The 21,952-nt window shown below is 40.9% G+C and overlaps 1 protein-coding gene across 1 annotated transcript in view; it reads right to left on the reverse strand.

The window, feature by feature from the left end:
• CA10 (carbonic anhydrase 10) overlaps positions 1–15,134 on the reverse strand; it is a 626,304-nt gene extending 611,170 nt beyond the window's left edge. Inside the window, exon 1 of the mRNA XM_060133527.1 lies at positions 13,787–15,134. Coding sequence (XP_059989510.1) covers positions 13,787–13,847 — 61 coding nt within the window. The 5' untranslated portion in view covers positions 13,848–15,134. The remainder of the gene's footprint in view (positions 1–13,786) is intronic.
• Positions 15,135–21,952: the final 6,818 nt, after the last annotated feature.

Consider the following 21,952-nt stretch of genomic DNA (forward strand, 5'->3'; position numbering starts at 1 on the left):
GTGCTTGAGAAAGCTGGCAAAACTAAATAATGAAAAGAAAAGAGAGCAACCAGATTGTAGTAAAAATGAACAAGTGACAGTTTTAAAACATGTAAATATTATATATTTTCTCATAAATGGACTGGATCATAATACCTCATATCTTTATTGCTCTGGCCAATAAGCCAATATTTACTAACGTATCAAGCAAGAAAAACTACGGGCACATTCCTGAATCAAGATTTTGTTTATGCCATCATTGCGAGGGTTGAGTATTTACTGGGTCACATGAGACCATACACTGTATTAGAGGCCTTGGTAAGTCTAAACCCTAGTTATAAAATTAAAATATGTCATTAACTTTTTTAATATTAAAGAAGACTGTGGGCCAGACTCAGTAAGTTATCTCTGAAGATCATTTTTATGACAAAGACATGATGGTCTTCTTTCTTATAATCTCTAAAGTATTCTCCAAACATCCCAGCTTCCCCTAGTGAATCAGATTCAACCAACCTTAACTGATTATGTGTTATGTGCAGGCATTGTGCTAAACACATTCACATGAACTGGCTCATTTAATTCTCATGTTTTAAATGATATTGCCAAATTCCTTCCTAATATTTCCCAACATGTCTTTTGCTCTTTTAGCTTCAGCTATAACAATACAAAACCCACCATTTATTAAGTACATATGCCAAGCACTATGCTGCATTTTTAAATTTCAGTCTCCCTTAACTCCAAAAATAGATGTTATTCCTCCAGTTTTCAAAAGAGAACACTAAGGATTAGACATTTTAAGTAACTTCTTAACCTCACACAAAAAGTAACAGCAGAGTTAAGATAAAATTCTAAGACTTTAATATAAAGACGCCGCCGGCAAGGTTTTCAGTAAATGCTTTTATGGAGTAGTCAATGATGGCCCCTGGACTCTTTCTCAGGGTCTTACTAGAGAGCTACAAGGTCAGAATTCCACAAATATGGTTTGGGTTGGTCTTTCATTATGCCTTATCCTTACACTTGCCCATCTCAAGAGTCACTTCCCACTTTTCTGCTCACTCACAACCTCCAAAGTTCTTCCTCTAATTTAATCTTGCTGCTTTGACATTTCAAAAACTGGAAAAGTTTAGCATCAACAGTAAACTTTGATAATTTTCTTAAAAGTTTCATAACACTATAAAATTTCCAAGTTGGAAAGGGACCTAGAAATTAACCAGTCCAATATCCCTGTTTAAAAGGAGAAAACTGGGATTCAGACCAGTAAAACTACATACTTCACAACACAATACAGTGGCAAAACAAGTACTAACCACAACATGTTCTAACTTCCATCCCAGTAATCTTTTCTGCAAACCACCTGAGCCATTCTTCCCTATAATTTATGAAAATATGCTCTAGGAAGAATACTTAAGTAGGCTCAAATTTCTGAACTTAGGAAAGCTATTTGCTTGTCCTTAACCATGGTTTCCTGTCACTGATCTGACTTATTAAGCAAAAATAACATCTTGAATGCCATGGCTATCTGGTTTTTGCTTAATACTTTCTGGGAGTGGACCACTATTGAAAGGATCTGTCAAAAAAGAGACAACAGGCCCAAAATAGAGTCATCTATGCTAAGGCCCATGTCACCAAATCAAGACTTAATACCTAACCTAACTGCAGTTTCAGCCTTTTTCAGGAATATAATCTTAACCAGTCACTCTGGAATTTCCTGGTCAGCACTAATGAGGTAATATGCCAGGTAGATTCCTACTGTCCCCCAAAGGAATGTGGCCTTGTCTGAAACAATCAAGTCTTTGCTAGTAACTTTCCTGTCCCACCCTCTTCTGCCTATAAAATCTTCCAATTTGTACAGCTCTTTGGAGCTCCTTTCTATCTGCTAGATGGGATGCTGCTCAATGTATGAATTGTTGAATAAACACCAATAGTATCTTTAAAATTTACTCAGTTGAATTTGGGTATTTTTAAACAGATCTTTGAAAGCTTAATAACTGTTCTACATACTTGTTTACTTCCTCCAGGAATTCAAGTATATTCCTGGCGACTTATACACAGGTTATATATTACTTATGGATATAATATGGTAAAAACATAAAGAACTTCACACTGTTTTACCCAGTAATCATAATACTGGGATTATTTTAAAGAAATAATTCAATAGAAATAAATATCTATAGACATAAAAACATATGCCCAAAATGACAAATCTAGAAATAACATAGATGCTCCAAAATAGGGAAAAAGAGAAATATAAATAATGCTATTTTAGATGAATAAAATATTATGAAACTATTACAAAGAAAATCATAAATGTTAAAGTGGCAAATACTAGCCAATTGTTCACTAGACCATGTTCCCTTTGTTCCTGGGCTAAGGCTAGTCTTGTGACTAGCCTGCAATTCTCAAACTCTTTTGCAATAAGATGTTGCCATGTGATTGACCAGAAGTGAGGTACAGTTTTCCTGTTAGGCCCATAAACACCTCTCCCATGATCGTCCTCCTCACTCTTTTTCCAGCTGTTAATGTTGATGTCCAGAACAACATTGGAAGCCATGTCTTGAAGATAGCAGAGACTATCAGCCTTGAGACTCCCAAGTCACTACACAGACAGGATTCCTTCTCTTTTATCCCTTCCCCCTCACCAAGCCCCTATTCTCTCTCTCTCTCTCTCTCTCTCTCTCTCTCTCTCTCTCTCTCTCTCTCTCTCACACACACACACACACACACACACACACACACACACACAAACTGACACCAATTAGACAATTAATGTGAGCAGGAAGTAAGCTTCTACTGTGTTATGTTACTGAGACTGTGGGGTTTACCAGTCACAAAGTCCTGGATTTCCTAAACTAATACAACTAGGAAGCAACATGGGGGAATACTTAAGATATAACGTAAAAATTTTTTTTAAGTACAAAGCTTTAAGGGAAAAAAGTTATAATTGCAAACTTTGGGAAATGAAAATTTAGTCTAAGAAGAATCAGTTTGTTTTCCTAAATTTTCTTTGATACTCTTCTTCTATTATATTTAGCATTAAAATTAAGTCAATGACTTCTAGTATCATGCATGTTTGTAACACTAAAACACTTGCATATACAGTCCCTTGCTTGTAAGGAGTACTGATCAAAGAGGAGCATTTCAATTGAACACACAATTAAACTAAACAGCAAATGCACAAATAAAACTCTCATTTTTAATTTGACACATTTTACCTTTAGATATAGAACATTATAAAACTTTACCTGGCTCAGTCAGGCTCTAATTTCAGCAATTCTAAAAGCAAGAGGAACCAAAAAAAAAAAAGGCTGCACCAACTCACACACTATTTTAATTGCATAGGACTCTCATTTAGTCACTACAACACAGAACTTCAAAGACACAAACTAAAAGGCCACGAAGAACGTCTTCATAACAGTGGAAAAACAGGGGTGGAACCTGTTAGAGATAACAAAAAATGATGACTTCACTACATTATATTTCATTCTATAAGATGTGAGTGACTTAGAGCTGGTATCATTACTGTGTACTGCAAGACAGCCAGCCAGTGATATATTTCTATTTACACCCAGGCCATACAACAAACATTTATTATACGTAGATGCCTCACTTTCTAACTATCAGTATAATTTCCATACATGTACTGCAAGATTAACAGTAGGAGACTTTTTTCTATAACCTCCTCTTATTTTTTTCTAAAATTAACAAGCAAACAAACAACAAACTACCTAACTGACCATTTCCTCACAGTTATAAAGATCAACTAGGAGATTATAGGCAGAATGTACAGCCAAGAACAGCAAATAAACTATGTTCTTTCAATTTCTAGGCTCTTGGAAATACCCGCCTCCGCCCCCCCATGGTAAAAACTGTTGGGTGCCACAGTTCTGTTTCTAAAGGCTGGGCAAGGTTGGGCGGGGGCGGGGGCGGGGGGGTAAAGTTTTCTGACACAAGACTAAAAACACCTTAGAAAACAGTTTCCTGTATTGCTCTGCCTCAAGACTAAAGGGTGGGTAGGCTTTTCCCCTGAAGCACTCTAGTTCATTGCTAACTAAAGAACAGTGAGCTTTCTCAAGTGCTGGCTTCTCCCAAGCTGGAACCCAGTGAGAAAACAACCATATCCTTAGCAATTTCCTTTAATAGGAACAGAGATGGAATGAAAAAAGAACAACAATGCATCCATGGATCCTTAATCGCCCTAATTCAAGTCTCACAGGATGGTATCTCAGAACACAAAGGAGCAGAAATACATTTTAAACAATGGTGAAGTGCCCTGACTAAGGTTGGTTTGTCAAATGCAGATAAGAGTTGAGTCTGAGAAGGAAATACAAAGCTATCCAATAAATTGTTCCCTGGGAAAGTTTCAGTTCTGACTGCATGCAGTAGAAGCAAAAGGGCAGCTAACAGAGAAGTCTTCTTTATTTTCCCTCCCTCTTAACCTCCATACAAGATCTGAATCTTGTTTCCCAGTCTCCTGTGAAGGAAGAAAAGCCATTCTAAATCAATCCTTATTATTCATTTATATATCAACTCACTCACTTATTATTGAGTATCTACTAAAATGCCAGGTTCTAGTTTGAGCAATGGGAAAAAAATTGTGTATCACTAAATATACATTCTACAAAGGCAAGGCTGTTTAGCTTACTATATTTTAACTTCTGTCTGGCCCAGCGCCTCACTGATAGGAGGCATTTATTAGCATTTGTGAAATTAATGAACCAACGCATTAAACACCTTCAGAGTGGGAGAGAACCCTTCCATAGACATGTACCAATATCTGTCCTTTTCAAGAATCCTATGAGGTATTTATATTATTCCAAAATCATGGAAGAGGAATGGTCCCTACTCAATAAGTGCTGCCATCAAAATTGTTTTCCTTAAAGGTGAAAGGTAACTTGTGTGTATGGCAGGAAGAGGGAGCAGCAGAAGAGGAATATGTTGACTCATATCCTTCAGTAAATATGTTTATTCCAACTGTGGCTTTGCTGCCAAATGTGTTGTGAAAACAGCAGGACTTGGCTCTGGTAAATTCACCTGAAAGTCACAGGCTTCATTTCCTACTGCCAGCCCCTTCGGCCTATGGGCGTTAAGTATGGGACAAAGTTAAAGATTAATTCTCCATTTACTGTGACAAAGGTCCCACCTCTCCTGGATCAGGAGGAAAAGGCATTTGTAGACTGTCTCCTTCACAACCACTGAAGATCTTTCCACTTCCATCCTGATGGCACCTTAATGCAAATGAACTCAAACCTAAACACTGGCTACCCCATTACCAGTCCAATCTTGCTAATAAAAGCAATTATGGCTGTGTTATAAAGGCAATCCCAGACCATTCATTAGCATTCACAGCACCCACCCCACCCTTACATGTTATAAATCCTTTAAAGTTTTGTTTAAGATTACACAAGATGAAAACGGCAGAAAGTTGCAGGAAAGATTCAATTACCAAAGGCAATAAAATGATAGTTGCCATATTTCAAAATCTAGGGTCAACCAATAGCATCTTGGCTCTTTTTCCTAGGGTAGAAATACAAACTAAGTAAGGAGGTAAATTCTGTAGTCTAAATCTGAGTTATCACAAAAGCTTCTGGGAAGCTACATGGAACTAGAGACGATACTGGAAAATAACTAGTGTTCTGGGCCAAATGGAGCATAGCTGGACTAAAGCCAAAAGCTTTAACCCTGACTGGTCTGCTCCTAAAGAAGATAAAGGTATAAACTAGACCTATCCCCCTGAGCCTTAAAATATGCCCTCCTTGCACAGAGAGGCACAAGGGTAATTTTTACTACTATTATATGTAAGCTATTACTGTTATTAGCATCATATTTCTTATATGCTATTCTATCTCGGCCTTTACACTCCACCCTCTAGTTGTTGCCATACTTACCTCTTCACCTTCCCCTGAATTCATTATGTCCTATCTGATTGCCCTGTCTTTACAAATGTTGTTTCCTATGATCATCCCTCCCCTATCACACTCCTGGTCAATCAGCAGAAATCTTCCAAGCCAACTCTTTAGCTTTCTTTAAGACTCACCCCAAACAGCCTCTGACACTATTTACTCTCCTTCTTCTAGCACTTCCACCTCCAGAATGAGTCAGGTGCCCCTTCTCTGTCCTATTCACATACTGCTGTATCTCTTTTCACTACAGTACTTATCACAGTCTGCTATAACTACTAATATTTTTAAAATCAGTGTCCTGCTAGAAGGTTATGAATTCTTGGAGGGAAAGGTCAGTTGTCTTACTCATTCCTGTTGGATCCCCAGTATCTTAAATATAGAGCACCCTCAATAAATTTTGAATGATTAAGTAAACAAAGGAAGCCATTTCATTTTAGGTCTCTATACATACTTTCTATTAACTGGACAATTGAAAGGGTGAAATGGGTATACAATTTAGTGGACCAAGAGTATACTCTCCCAAGTGAACATGCAGTCTATTGGAAATAAGAGTTGTACAGAGTATAATAAGGTAAAGCTGATGTAAAATGGTTTGCAGTGCTTTAACCATTGGTTTCATGTCAAATAGCACATCTGTTACTTGGCACACAATCTTCACAACACAAAATCATGTATGGATGATTCATTTCTCTTAGCCTTTATCTAATGCTAAAGACACTATTATTATTATTGAAGTACAAAATTGGAGATATTTGCATTTGTGTATTATGAAAATACTAAATCTTAAAGATTAGGGTATAGGAGGTGCATAAGAGATAGGACAACTCTGATTTTTTCTTTTAAGTGTGTCCCTCAGAATGTCCCATAATGGCCTAATTAATCTATTAGGCCAGTATTTTTTTAAACAGGTTTTGTGAGCAAGAATAAAGATTGACAAGAAGTAGTTGGGTTTCTAAGTTATTGCTTATTGCAATAAAAGTATAAAAGTATCATTAAATTGCACACAAACCTGATTGCCATTTTCTTTATCTCTACCTTTGCTCCTCATAACTAAAAGATACCATCTAAAATTCTTACCTTAGCTTGCAAACCCCTTTAAATTGGCCCCGTTATTCTTCTAGCCTATATCCAGTCACTTAATCTAACCCATCTATTTTATATGCTCATTTCACCATACTTCTGATACTTTTGTGGGTTTTTTTTATCACTTCTTGTATAAGAACATACTATTCTTGCCTCATGGTATGTCTTTCTTTTTTCCTCTTCTTTAGAAATCTCATGTATCCTTCCAACCCTAGTTCAACTGTTTTCTCCTCCATAAACCCTACCCCTTCCCCAATTGCATCTTCCAACTTCTAACAGAATTAACTCTCTTTCTTTATAATTAAACAAATTTAAAATATAAAATAATTAAATATATAAATAATTTAAAATAATAATTAAAAATATGAAAAGCAGGGCTTCCCTGGTGGCGCAGTGGTTGAGAGTCCGCCTGCCGATGCAGGGGACATGGGTTCGTGCCCTGGTCTGGGAAGATCCCACATGCCGCGGAGCAGCTGAGTCCGTTAGCCATGATAGCTGAGCCTGCGCATCCGGAGCCTGTGCTCCGCAACAGGAGAGGCCACAACAGCGAGAGGCCCGCATACCGAAAAAAATATATATATATATATAAAAAATATATATATATTATATACATATAATATATATATATATAAAGCACTCTGAACACAACTCTATCACATAACATGCATACCATGTTATAAATACTAAAGACCAAGTGTTGTTTGTTCATTTTTGTAATTCCTATGCTTGGCACGCAGTTAACTGGCAATACTGTTTTGTTGAACACAAAGAAATGACTGAAAAATTAATTGTAATTTACAAAAACAGGTCCAAAGTGTCAAAATAAGTATTGTTATTGATGATAATAATTTTATGGGAACAGCTCCAATTCACTGAGAGACTACCACACGTCAAGCACTTTGACAGGATCTTATGTACATTTTCTCCAATCCTCATTTTACAGATTTTACAGAGACTCAGAGAATGTAAAGAACTTACCTAAGATCACACAGAGAGTGAATGCTAAAGGTAGTATTCACATTTAGACCTAGTTTGGTTCCAAAGCCCACGCTTACTCTTATATCATATGTGTAATTTGGTCAGTGATTACTGTATTCCAGATACGATGCTAGGCATTTACAAATAGTGTTTTGCTCCTTACAATTATCCTGTAGGATCAACAATCTTGGGAAATAAGTACCATCTCCATTTTACAGTTGAGAAAGCTGAAGTTTCCCCAAAACTCAACTACAATCTCAAACAGATTTGAGAGATTTGAGAGCAGTAGTTGGAGACACGCAACACAAATTTAAAATCTAAAGAAATGTTAGAATTTCAAACAAATTTTAACCAAGCTCAATCCATTGAATCCATGTAAAGATCCATAATAAGAAAAAATAAAAATCACCAAGAAATTAAATATATTAGGACACTCCATATTCTCTCAATTCAACAGCTCTCTAAGTGGGCTCCTCCCAACTTTCCAGTATCTCCTAAAGTGAATCTTTTTTCCAATTGCGACAGTCTTCACTGTACATCTTACTCATTCCTTTCCCTCTCCTTCTGATGATGTGGTCCCCTCCAACTCTTCTATCCAAACCTTTAACATCTATCTAATATCCTCCTTTTCCTTCATGTCTGGACTTCTCTCTTACATAGCATGTATGTACTTTATCAAACAATTTGGCATTATTCGTACTGTTTTATATCATGATACATTTTGTGCATTACAACTTTGCTTTCACAACTATATCTACACCATTAAGTATTATTTGTAGTATTTAATATCACTCTACATTATGTGTATGTATCTCAACTTTTATTTTAAAGCTATATCTTATGCATGGATCATTCCATAATATAGTAAAGACACAGATAACTTTACATTTGTATAACACAAAGAACATTCAGGATCACTCTCTGATGTTTCCCTCAACAATTCTTTGAAATAGGCAAAGAAGATATAACTTTTCATTTCACAGATGAGGAAACTGAGAGTCTAAGAGGCTAAGAGAATTGCCCAAAATCACATAGGTAATTAAGGCAGAGTTTGATTGCAGGGTGGGTCTTCAAACTCCCACATTCTTTACACAATGGCCTACTACTGTACACATTTATGGTACCTGCATGTGTTCCTGGCCTAAACCTCAGGCCCAAATATGTAATGCTTAATTAAGGTGAAAAGGTGGGATGTTAAGTATGACGACCTAGGGTGGCAATCAAACCCCCCCTCCCCACCCAAGAAAATGTTTCTCAACATTGACAATTCTTCCCCCCCTCCCCCCATAGTGTATTTACTCAGGAAGCCTCTCGTCTCACTGCCAGGAGAGTCCCATCTATGATATCTGTTATCTATGGTATCTGTCAATGAAGAGTCTATGTGACATCACATGCGAAACTGGGTTTAAACAAACCGTATTGCCAATAAGATCATCAGATTCTTTACTGGGGTGGAGCTCTTTTTTATATTTAATGGAACTTTCTATTTCAAATCATATTGACAGCATATGCAGTTTGCCATTTTGGAAGCACCTGAAAGTTGAGTCTATACTGAGTAATAATTTACAAGAAGAAAGAAGAAAATTGTTGCTCCCCTGGGAATAAGCACTACTTTGTTCCCAGTGATTTATTTAACTTTCCAAGCCTCACCTCCATAATGGGCTCACAGGGATAAAGTGGGTTACACTCATGACTATGCCCCAAAGCCTAACGTTACCAGTCTCATTTATAAGAGAAAGAAAATTAAGAAACATTTCAAAGTTGTTAAGCCAAGACTTCACTGAAAGTAGGATTTGTACTCAATGTTATAAAATGCACTAGTTAATGATATTTTTTTTGCTTTTAAACAAGTTGTAAGGGAGGAAGGTAAAGGTTCTATCCTATTCCTCACAAACCCTGCAATGTCAGGTTTGTAGGAAAAAATATACTATTGCAAGCTTACTCTGACTGAGACACTGTGCTAAGTGAAAATCATTGACCATATTATCTAATTTAATCTATATAACAAATGTGAGGTATGTACTATTACCCCATTTCTAAATGTAAACCATTAATGTGAAACCATTTTAATTTTCAGATTGGGAGAGAATATATGAAACATTCATTTCTTACAGGTATTGCTGATCATAAGGCACTGGGGGCAAATGAGTAACAGTGTTACCTGTTTGAATGACAGTCATGTACAACTCAAATACCATCTTAATTCTAGCTCTAGGCTACAATCACCCTAAACTTCCACTTCTAAGCTTTCTAAGATTTACATCCATTTAACACAATTTACTTTTTCAATTGGAAACATCAAAATAAAAGAATACTTAATAAAAACATTTAAAAGAAATCTTGTAACAAAGCATAAATGATACACTGAATTTTGACTCAGAACTGGGTGTGAATCCTCCAAGCTGAACCTCTGTGGCCTTTGGTTGGCTTATTTATAAAATCACCCTACAAATTCTGAGACTAGATGAGTTAAAATGTGTGCAATATTGTGCAATACATGTGAAAGTACCACATAATTCTAATTACTATTGCTGTTATTATTATGAATAAACAAGGAAGTAAAGGGAAATAAAGTATAGGGAAGTAGGATGTGCAATGTAAATTAAGTCAGCTCTCTTTGGACCAAGAAATTCTCTCCTGGTGCTGCTAAGTATTCATTCTCGCTGACATGTGCTGCTTTTGTAAGAAGGGAATGTGCTCTTGCTAGCACAGGGAAATATCATCCTGGTTTTCTCTCTCTCTCTCTCTCTCTCTCTCTCTCTCTCTCTCTCTCTCTCTCTCTCTCCCTCCCTCCCTCCCTCCCTCTCTTTCCCTCCCTCCCTGCCTGTCATCTCCACAGATCTTGGCTGCCTTACATTTTCAGTAAAATTAAATATGAGTCGAACGTAGAGCCCCAAGAACTCCCAGATCATGGCATTCCCTCTTCAGACTAGCTGTGCTGTCCTTAAGTAGCCAAATTCTCTCAAATGGAAGGCACACATGCTACTTCCCCAGCAGCTAGCCAAGCCTGGCTAAGCTAGCTAGCAGACCGCAGTCCCATTTCCTCAGCTTCATCACAATCAAATGATTAATGCAGAGCCATCAAACATACAAGCCCAGTTGTCTGTATTTTAAGCAATATAGCCACATAGACCCAGGGAGAAAACTCCTTTGCGTGTACTTTTAATTTGGGGGGTGGGGTAGGATGAGGGTAGGAACCTTTGGTTAACAAAACACTGTTACAAAGTTCCAGAATGTTCCTGAAAGCCAACTGATATTCAGTCAATATACCTTCTACAGGCCAAGTTTAATTCCAAAATATTCCTTCTGCAGAATGTTTACACTGCAGACTTTTGCTGCCCTTTTCTAGTCTGGTATTCCTCAGTAATGAAATCAACCCTACAAATGCATCAATTATAGATGCCTGGTAACTCACTAACAATTAGTACCCATTTACTAGGCAGGGCAATTGATCCCAAGATGATAGAGAGGTGCTTTTCTTTTTAAGATTTAGCAGCTTCTATGAATACAGGCTTACATTCCTTTTGGTAAAGCTCATTCATGATTAAATTAAAACTGCAAATCATGCAAACAGAAATGATAGGCCCACTAACCACTCCCTGAGCCACAATTATTTAACCTTAGTGTATTGCATACCTATACCTCTTAAGGCTGCCAGATGGGAAAACAAAGTCCCCCAAACTGTGACAAATGTGAGTCATAACTATATTACTAATCAGAATTGTGACATACATGGACATCACTGAATGAGCAGTTCTTCTTATAGAGGGAGGAAGCCACCCTGGCTTTGGAGAAAGAATGGCCTTTTAAAGTTAAGTTTATGAATGTGTAAATATACAGTCCATAATGTTGCATCTCTGCCTAAATGTCTTCATAAAGTGTAAATTAATGCTGATCCTAACTAGGCATTTGGAACGCTAACCTAGTTTTCCATATTTAGCTAATAGCTAGCAATTTTCCTTATACTTTTATCTTCTCATTACATAGCAATGATGATTATTTAGTAAATACATGTGAAAGGCCACATAGCAACTCTCCTGGGTTGGAAATAATCCTCTCCTAATGCTTCTATTTATACAATTTAGTTGCTGATACACCAAATCAAGTATAGCTGTGAAGAGTATCCCACTAATGCCTTTTTTGGAGGCTAAGAACAGGCCCATTCTCAGCTGTGCTGGCCTGACCAAATGAAGAGTGGGGTTGGGGACAAAGGATGGGGAGGTCCAGAGCTTTAGTTAATGCTCACCTTTTGTAAATTTTAAAGGGACTCAGCTGGTTTGTCTGATTTGAAAGTATTTATGATGCTGGAAAGAGGTAGGAAAAGACTATTTTATAACAAGTGAAATAACATGGAGAAAAGAGAGAGAGTTTGAAAGAGGCACGTAGAAGAGAAAGATGTAAAATGTGGCCTTGTGAGATACCACGGTCTATCCCTGGACATATAACTGATATAAACCTTTACAAGTCATCTGGGAATTCTTCCTCCTAGATGTAGGATGGGTAAAGAGTAGAGGATTTGGAGTGACCCCAGGGCACTTTTTATTGTCTTCTAGGTACACAACATATCTCTAAAGTATTATAGAGGCAAATTTATTACTAGGGTGGCCAAGCCCCAAACAGTTTGGGCCAAGTCCCAAACAGCCCCAAACAGATAAGGGCAGACAAGTGTTTTTAATATCCAGAATCTGGTCTGGCTTAAAGGGTGGGGATTAGTGGAGCTGAAGGGAGATGCAGGAAATGTGTCCCTCCACCCCAATGCTGCTCAAATATGCCTGCTCACAGGGGCAAGATTCCTGATCTCCTCTTCTGCTGACTTCATGGGAAGTTGGCTGAGTCCCCAATTCTGCAGAGGGAATGCAGGCAGAGGGGAGTACTGCAAACGGGCCTTAACCTGGTTGCTTAAATGACAAGTGTGGAGGGAAATAATGTAGACACTGTCAATGGGAGGAGGCACTGAACTGAACTGGGGAATACTGCTTATCCTGGGACATTTTCTTACATCTCCACTCCACACTCCCAACTCCCTGCACCAACAAGAACATTGCTTGGAAATCAAAATCCTTCCCAACACACACATACACACACACACACTCAGAGGCAGGCACAAGCTCTACTTCATTCATCTCAATGCCCTTGCTTCCCATTAGCTCCTAAAACCACAGACTGGCACAAGTAGCCTGAGGTCAGTAAGTCTGAGCCAGTAAGTACATCCTTGCCACTGGGAATTAGGAAAGCTCATCATCTAAAGTGGTATCTATGATATTATGTTGTCTTGGATAGGCTTTGCTTTTATTTGGGGTGGTCCTAATGTGTTTGGGGAAGGCATGGAGTACCTCTCCATCCCTCTGATCTCTGCTGGTACTCTCCAGTCCCCGCATCATCCTGCAGTTTCCTGAAAGTGCCTAGATATCAGGGCAGGGCTCTGCGTCCATTTTTTCAACCAGGAACCACCAGAGTTTGGGAACTTTGAAAGCCAGGGATGGTGGTGGGGTTTGCCAAGGCTCAGATTTCCTCACCAGAGTTCTCAACCAGGAAAGCAGTTGAAAATCAACACCCATCTGCCTCTTCTTTCTCATCCCTCCACCCCTACTATGTTCCAGGACTCCATGCAGATGCTACCTCCAACACACACACACACGCACGCACACACACACACACACCCTTGGGTTTAGAAGGTGTTCAATTCTGAAGGCAGCAAATCCGCAGAACTGAAAGGGTCTCTGCCACCACCCATCTCCCGTCCCACCCCGCAAGGCTACTTGATTGCCTACATACAATAAAATCTCATACATTCCAAAGACCACAACATAACCCGAACCCGCCTGTGACTCCAGCGCGTCCCATACCTGATATGCAGACGATGAAATTGGCTTGAAGAAGAAAAAGCACCTCCCAGACTATTTCCATCCTCTGATTCTCATTCCAAGTGCATCACTCGACGGGAAAACAGGGGGGAAGGGGGGAATCCCCACAGGGCGCGCGCGCGCGCACACACACACACACACATGCACACACGCACACACTTCCTAGCGAGCGCACACTCGCACTCCCACCCGACTGCCAGCCAGGGACTCCCAAGATCAATATCGCAGTTTGAATTGTTCCAGCAAATCTCCCCTCGGGCTTGACGGATGTGTGCCCCAGATGTGCTGACACATGTCCGATGCCTCGCTGCCCGGGAAGTCTCCCTGCTCGCCGGTCTCTACTCCTTGCACAAGCGGCGGAAACAGCACTAGCAGCGGCGGCGGCAGCCACCTGAAGCCACCAGCGCGGGGCTCTTCCTGCAAAAACGAGACCCCGATCCTCCTGGAGCCCCAAGAAGTCATAGACGATAGCCCCCCGCCGGGCCTTGCCGCGCAGTTCCGGGCCCCTGGCAGCTCGCAGCTTGCTGGCTAAGCCCAGGCAGTTCGCGACGAGTTGCCCTCGAAGTCCGCCCACCTCACCAGGGCATGGTCAGAAGGTGGCTGCTCCGCTCCGGGGCCGTTCTCCTCCTGCTTCCGGGGGCCGGGGGGAGGAGCAGACACAGCATACAGAGAGACAGAAAGAGAGGCAGGGATTATTGCCCGCAACTGCTGGCCGCCAGCTGCCTCCGCCGACCCTCCCGGCTGCCCAAGTCCGCACGCAGCCTGCCGCCTCGGAGCCCGGCTCGGGAGACACGTCCAGGGCTCGGAACGGGAACCGTGGGGAGCCAGGTACTCGGAAGCATCGGGAGCCTACGGGCTCCCCGCGTCGCGTGCGCGCTTTCTGTTCCTCTGCTATTTTCCTGGGCTCCCCGGAACCTCCAGTTGCCTCGCTTCCATCGTCCGCGACTAGCGCTGCCGCCGCCGCCGCCGCCGCGATTTTCCGCAATACAACTGCAGGGGTCGTTATTTCCTCGCCTACGGATCCGGACGCCTCCCGATTCTGAGGGGAGGTGGAGGGCAGGTGGGGGAGGGGTGGAGGAGAAGGGAGCGGGGCTCGGCCAGGTGAGCGTCCTTGCTGCCGCCGGGAGTCCAAATGTCAACCCGGCCGCCAGGTGCCCGGGGGGGAGGCAGGGTGGGGAGGTGAGGCTTAACGCGGCCAAAAGGAGAAGGAAAGAGCTGGGCGTCGGAGCTTCGGGCCCCCGCGGTAGCCGCCTCGGCCCCAGCGCCGGGCTCCAGCTCCTCACTCCGCCCCGCCCGGGCTTCTTTTGTCACCACCTAGGATTTGCGGAGTTTTTCTTCTCCTTAAAAAGAACTTTGCGCCAGCCGGTTAGGCGCGGGAGACCCGGGCTGACTCATCTTGGGAGTGCTGTGCTGCGCTCTCCCTCTGCTGTGGAATATTGGGGGATTTTTTTCTTTGCATAATTAATTCCCTTCTCTTTCTCTCGTCCCTCTCCTGCCCCCTCCTCCTTCCCCCTTTCCGCTCCGGTGCCAGAACACTACTTACCCCAGAGTTCTTTTTGCAGGTTCCTAGACCAGGTCCTGCAAGGCCCTCACCTCCCTCCTCCTGAAACTGGGGAAAAACCGTCTTTCCAAGTCCAGCTGCGGGCAGTGGCCACTGCCAACTACGCCTCTGCTTAGCTCCGGGAAGAAACAGGACTATTGGAAACCCGGGCTTTAGGGAAACGGGCTTCCCTTCTTTTCTTTCATTTATTCTGTTTTTCTTTCGGGAAGCTCAAGTGCTTTGGAGGCTTTTGCTGGGCTCCAGAACACTCTGCCAACAACATTCAGCAGCTTCCACAGATTTTCCCTTAGTGAAAGCGCGCCCGCGCTAGCGCGCGCGCGCACACACACGCCCGGAGCTCGCCTCCTCAAGGCCCCAGGGGAAAGTGGGGGCGGCAGGAGGCCGAGGCCGACGCCGGAGCCTCTCGCTGTTCCGCATGAGGGGTCACCGCAAGCTGGAAAGGACTTGCTTCCGGTCAACACCTTGTAAAGTAGGTGCAAGGGAATCGGAAGGAGACCCTGCGCTGAGGACTGTTCGCCTGAGAAGGCTGGCAGCGAGAGAAGAAAAGAAAAAATCGCAGATTTGTATTGTCTCTATGGCTGCAGTATTGGCCTTAGAAAGCCCAGACTTACCTCGTTGGGAGTGCTAAAGAAGAGGCGGGCAGGGTGGGGGAAATCCCTGAAAAGATCTCGGATTTCTCGGCGCGGTTGTTAGGATTGCAAACTATGACGTTTGGAGATTTCGCACAAGCGCGGATGAACACACAACAGACGCAAACACATATAACCCGCAGGGATTTTTTTTGCACTTTACCTTTTGGTGTTTAGAAAACATTTCGGTGTGAGGCTCGGTCTAATAACCGCATAAAGGGTGGATAAATGGAGAAGGAGAAGGGAAATGGGTACCGTTCATCCGTACAGCAAAGTTAGTCTTCCAGGCGGTGTGGCATCTGAGAGTGCGGGGTTGGAGCCAAAGAATTGCAGCGTTCCCAGGATTTTTTTTAATAGATCTTTATTGGAGTATAATTGCTTCACAGTACTGTGTTAGTTTCTGTCCGACTGCTCAGGAAGGAGTCTGGCGGGTCTTTGCAGAGTGGCTGTTGGGTGGGGGGTTGGGAGTGGAGGGCATGAGCTTCCTGGGCTGGGCAGACTTTGGGAGCCACAGCTGCGTAGTTCTGGTGCCTTCAGGGATTCGAAAAAAGAACCACAGGCAGACTTGCTTACTTTTTAAGACGGAGGTGTGACTGAGCGATCTGTTCTCTGAGATGAAGGCCAAGGAATCCAGGTGGTCAGCACATTAAAAATCGAGGCCTAGATGAAGGAAGTCCAGGTTTCTTATGCAGAGAGCTTCGAGGCTTAGCAAGAAAGACTCTGAGACCTCAAAATATTACAAGAATCTGAGATAGTGAGAATTAGCCATTTGGGGAAACATACTGGGGGAGAGGGTGTCTCCGCGTCTTGAAAGTCCACCGTCCAAAAGGGGTTTTTGAAGGGAGAGAAAAGAAAAAAGTTTGCTAAAGATGAACAGATTCCGCCCTAGGGAGCTTTTGAAACCATGGACAGTGACCTACCTTCTGCACTTGGGAGTGGAATTTGCTTGCCAGCAGGAGAGCTGTCTTCGGAAGCAGAAGCACAGTGCCTGGATTTTTATACCAGAACTCATTTATTTACTAATGAATTATGCAAATATTAACTGAGTGCCAGATATGTGTCAAGCACTGTGGCAAGACGCTGGAGTTTTATCACTAAAAATCCATAATCCTTGTTTTCAAGAAGCTTATAGACCATATTTCCTCTACATTTTGCCTTAAAAGCCAAAGCCAATAAAATAATAATTAATTTTCTTCTTTTCAGCCTGTACACTCAGCTTCAGCCCTCTCAAAGAATATTTAATCTGTTCTCTGCCACTAAGTTTTTTCAATTACAAAACAAACAGGGCTTTCCTGGTGGTGCAGTGGTTAAGAATTCACCTGCCAATGCAGGGGACACAGGTTCAGAGCCCTGGTGCGGGAAGATACCACATGCCGTGGAGCAACTAAGCCTGTGTGCCACAACTACTCAGCCTGAGCTCTAGAGCCCTCAAGCCACAACTACTGAGCCCATGTGCCACAACTACTGAAGCCTGCATGCCTGGAGCCCATGCTCCACGACAAGAGAAGCCACCACAATGAGAAGCCTGTACACCCCAATGAAGAGTAGTCTCCACTCGCTGCAACTGGAGAAAAGCTTGTGGGGCAGCAACAAAGACCCAACACAGCCAAAAATAAAATAAATTTATTAAAAAAAAAAAAACAGACAAAAAGAAATGGAAACATCAATTCATAGGACAGTATTTAAGTAAAAATATAACATGCATGTATCAGTTGTTTGCTATGTGCCAGGTATTGCCAAAGCCCTTCCATGAATAATCTGATTGAATCATCCATATGAGAGAAATATCATTATTACTTACATTTTACAGATGATAGTACAGAGGCCCAGAGAAGTTATCTGTTCACGGTCTCACAGCTACTAACTGGTAGTGTAGAGATCAGAACCAAGCATTCCAAACTCAGAGGCCATGACACACTATTTTCCTTCACACTATAAAATGAAATATATCATCTCAGGGAGGTAGAGCAGAGTCTATGACTAGAAATTAATCAAAGGCAGGATGAAATGCAATGGTAGATTATGCAGTTTAGAACTTAATTACTGTGGAATTAGGAGAAAGAAAAGATCACTGGAATTAAGAGTAATCAAAGGCATTTCTTTTCTTTTTTTGGGGGGTGGGCACATCACGTGGTTTGTGGGATCCTAGTTCCTAGTTCCCCGACCAGGGATTGAACCTGGTCTCTGGGCAATGAAAGTGCAGAGTCCCAACCACTGGACTGCCAGGGAATTCCCTCAAAGGCATTTCTAATGAAAGAATGTGAGTGCCTGCTAAGTGCCATTTCTGTTCTTGGCACTTGGGAGACAACCCTGAACTCAACAGTCCCTCAAAATTTAGTTTCCATGTTAACATTTTCTAGAAGAAAAAAACTAATATTTTCTTGAGTTATTTCTAGGCTTAACCCATGTTTTCTAAGAAATTTTTCATCTTAGTCCATAAAATAACTCAGGAAAAGCATATATTAAGTTGGAACCTTCTGTCCTCACTCTTTACTGAAGTGTTTATTTTTTTAGCTCATGAAACTAGCAAAAGAAATTTAAGACAATGAAGGTAGAAAATATTCTTATTAATTTTTTTCATATTTTAATAAGCTTGTGCCCATATCTTGATAACTACAAAGAATCTCTCTCCACTATATCTGTCTTCATCTTTTGTCTCTTTCCTACTCTACATTTCTCTACTACAAATTCAGTGTAAGTATCTTATACATACAATAGAAAGTCTTGGCTGAGCCCAAGTGTGAGAGCCAATTCCAGTTTTCCCATAGAAAGCAAGGAATTGCAGTTCCACTCCCTAGAAAAGAGCAATATTGAAATCCTTTTGATTCTTTCTCCACCTTCTCTTTTTCTCAACCCCATAGAAAAAGGAGTGATTCATCTGATTGGTAAATTTTTTGAGAATTTGCTATCCATTAGGAGAAAGAGGTTACAAAGGAGCAAAGGAAACTTTTTAAGAGTAATAGATATTATCTTAATTGTGTTGCTGGCTTATGGATATGTACATATGTCAAAAGTCAAATTGTACGCTTTAAACATGGGAAGTTTATTTTATGTCAGTTATATCTCAAAATTATCTATCAAAATGGATCATTAGCTTTTGCAAATAGAGTCAGAGACTATAATCAGAAATAATCAGAAATATTTAATAAACTGTGGCTGGACTAGCCTTAGAGAAGCTCACTTTAATGCACTGTTGCTGTTCTATGTGAAATGTTACTGTAAAATTACTCAGACTTTGAGAAATATTAAAAATTATGGGAGTTCTTTAATTTGGAAGTTATTCAAAGAAGTAGCTCTAATGTACCTGTATCTTTATATATTTTATAGGTATTGGACTATTATGTTAAAATATAACTATCCTGTTGGGAACATATGATAAGCTCCCCTAGTATTAGGTGGGGAGATTTTCCTTGAAGTTAGTGAAAATTATCCAGTCAGTCATTCCTGGAGAGAAGCAAATCTTGGGACAAAAATGAAAACTTGGAAGATGAGCTTTAGAGTGGAGCTGAGCAAGAATACTTACTTTCCACTGAGTTAGGATGAGAGGCAAAGGAGTCTGTGCATTCAGGAGCATGTTTAATGGTGATGGCTGGATTCTGCCACTGGGATGTGGGCTATTAGATAGGGAAGAAGCCTCAGGAACATACCCTGAGGGAAACCAGTAAGACTGGCATGGCATGTGATTCTGTAATCTGAGAGAAATTCTATGTAGTAACCAGTTAAAAATTAATCTCTGAATGTTCTTCCTTTCTGCTGTCTCTTCAGATGACTATTGATAAACACTGTAACATATTGTGGGAAAATTTGTGTGCCAACATTTTGGCTACAACGATAAGGGGAATTGCAGCAGATCCAAAACTAATGTGGAGGTGGTAGCAGAAGCAAACACATGGTGATACACCAAACTGCAGAGTGTGATGGAAGTGACACAAAGGGCATACCATTGGCAGAGCAGAGAGCTATGTGGAAGAAAGAGGCAGGTGAAGACTCTGGTGATGACATGAATTGTGAGCACAGATAGGTTATCCCCACAGGGACTCTTCACCTAACAGGAGTTAGTAGGTGGGAGGGAGGAACCTCAAAAGGGGATCTATGATTCTACTATTCAGCATGAAGGCTGAGACCACCAAGCAGTGTCTTAGTTTCCTGTTGCTGCTGTGATAAATTATTATAAATTTATTGGCTTAAAACAACATAAACCTTTTTTTACTGGGGTATAGTTGTTTTACAATGCTTGTTAGCTGCTGTACAATGAAGTGAATCAGCTATACGTATACATATATCCCCTCTCTCTTGGACCTCCCTCCCACTCCCCACATCCCTCTGATCTAGGTCGCCACAGAGCACAGAGCTGAGCTACCTGCACTATACAGCAGGTTGCCACTAGCTATCTGTTTTACACATGGTACTGTATTTATGTCAATCCCAATCTCCCAATTCATCCCACTCCCCTTCCACTCCCCGTGTCCGTACATCCATTCTCTATGTCTGAGTCTCTATTCCTGCCCTGAAAATAGGTTCATGTGTACCGTTTTTCTAGATTTCACATATATGCATTCACATACGATATTTGTTTTTCTCTTTCTGACTTACTTCACTCTGTATTACAGTCTCTAGGTCCATCCACGTCTCTACAAATGACACAATTTTGTTCCTTTTTATGGCTGAGTAATATTCCATTATATATATGTACCACATCTTCTTTATCCATTCATCTGTCAATGGGCATTTAGGTTGCTTCCATGTCCTGGCTATTTAAATAGTGCTGCAATGAACATAGGGGTGCATTGTGTCTTTTTGAATTATGGTTTTCTCAGGGTATATGCCCAGTAGTGGGACTGCTGGATCAGAGGGTAATTCTAGTTTTTTAAGGAACCTCCATAATGTTCTCCATAGTGGCTGTATCAATTTACATTCCCATCAACAGTGTAGGAGGGTTCCCTTTTCTCCTCACCCTCTCCAGCATTTATTGTTTGTAGATTTTTTGATGATGGACATTCTGACCAGTGTGTGGTAATACCTCATTATAGTTTTGATTTGCATTCCTCTAATAATTAGTGATGTTGGGCATCTCTTCATATGCCTCTTGGCCATCTGTATGTCTTCTTTGGAGAAATGTCTATTTAGATCTTCTGCCTGTTTTTTGATTGGGTTGTTTAAAACAACACAGACTTTTAATCTTTCAGTTCTGGAGGTCAGAATTCTGAAATAAGTCTGAAGTGCTGCATTGTTTCTGGAGCCTCAAGGGGAGAATTTGTTCCTTGTCTTTTCCAGCTTCTAGAAGTTGTCCTCATTCTTTTGCTCATGGCTCACTTTCGGCAGTAGCTTTACTCCAACCTCTGCTTCCATCATCATATCTCCTTTTACTCCCTGATTCCCTTTTTTCCTTATAAGGATCCTTGTGATTACATTGGGTTCCCTGTATAATCCAGGATAATCTCTCTATCTCAAAATCCTTAAATTAATCACACCTGCAGAATTCCCTTTGCCATGTAAGGTAAGATATTCACAAATTCTAGGGATAAGGGTGTGGACATCTTTTTGAAATAGGACATCATTTTGAAATAGGATTTCTTCTCATCCATACTGAAATTTGTAACCAACATAAGGAATTTTATTTTTTAGAGGAGGTAGTAGATATTTTATTCCTATAAAATGCCATTCCTTATTTGTTATTTAAATTTTGACAGATCAATAATGACAAGGAAATGATACACACTAACTTTATGGTGTTTTGGTCAATAATTTGGGCATCAGTTTGGAAATTAGTGATACCCATACTACACTTTTCTTCTTTTCATTACAACTAATCACTCTCTCAAGTATCCAGCCTTCTGAACTCAAGATTTTACAAGTGGAACACTTATTTACAATGAATAAATAGCAGGCATTCTGAAAACTATTTCTGAAAAATTGAATAGGTTTATTTGTTTATTTAAATAACTTCAGTCTTTCTTA

Source organism: Lagenorhynchus albirostris, chromosome 20 (genome assembly GCF_949774975.1).
Source record: "Lagenorhynchus albirostris chromosome 20, mLagAlb1.1, whole genome shotgun sequence".
In the NCBI taxonomy this organism is placed as follows: Eukaryota; Metazoa; Chordata; class Mammalia; order Artiodactyla; family Delphinidae; genus Lagenorhynchus; species Lagenorhynchus albirostris.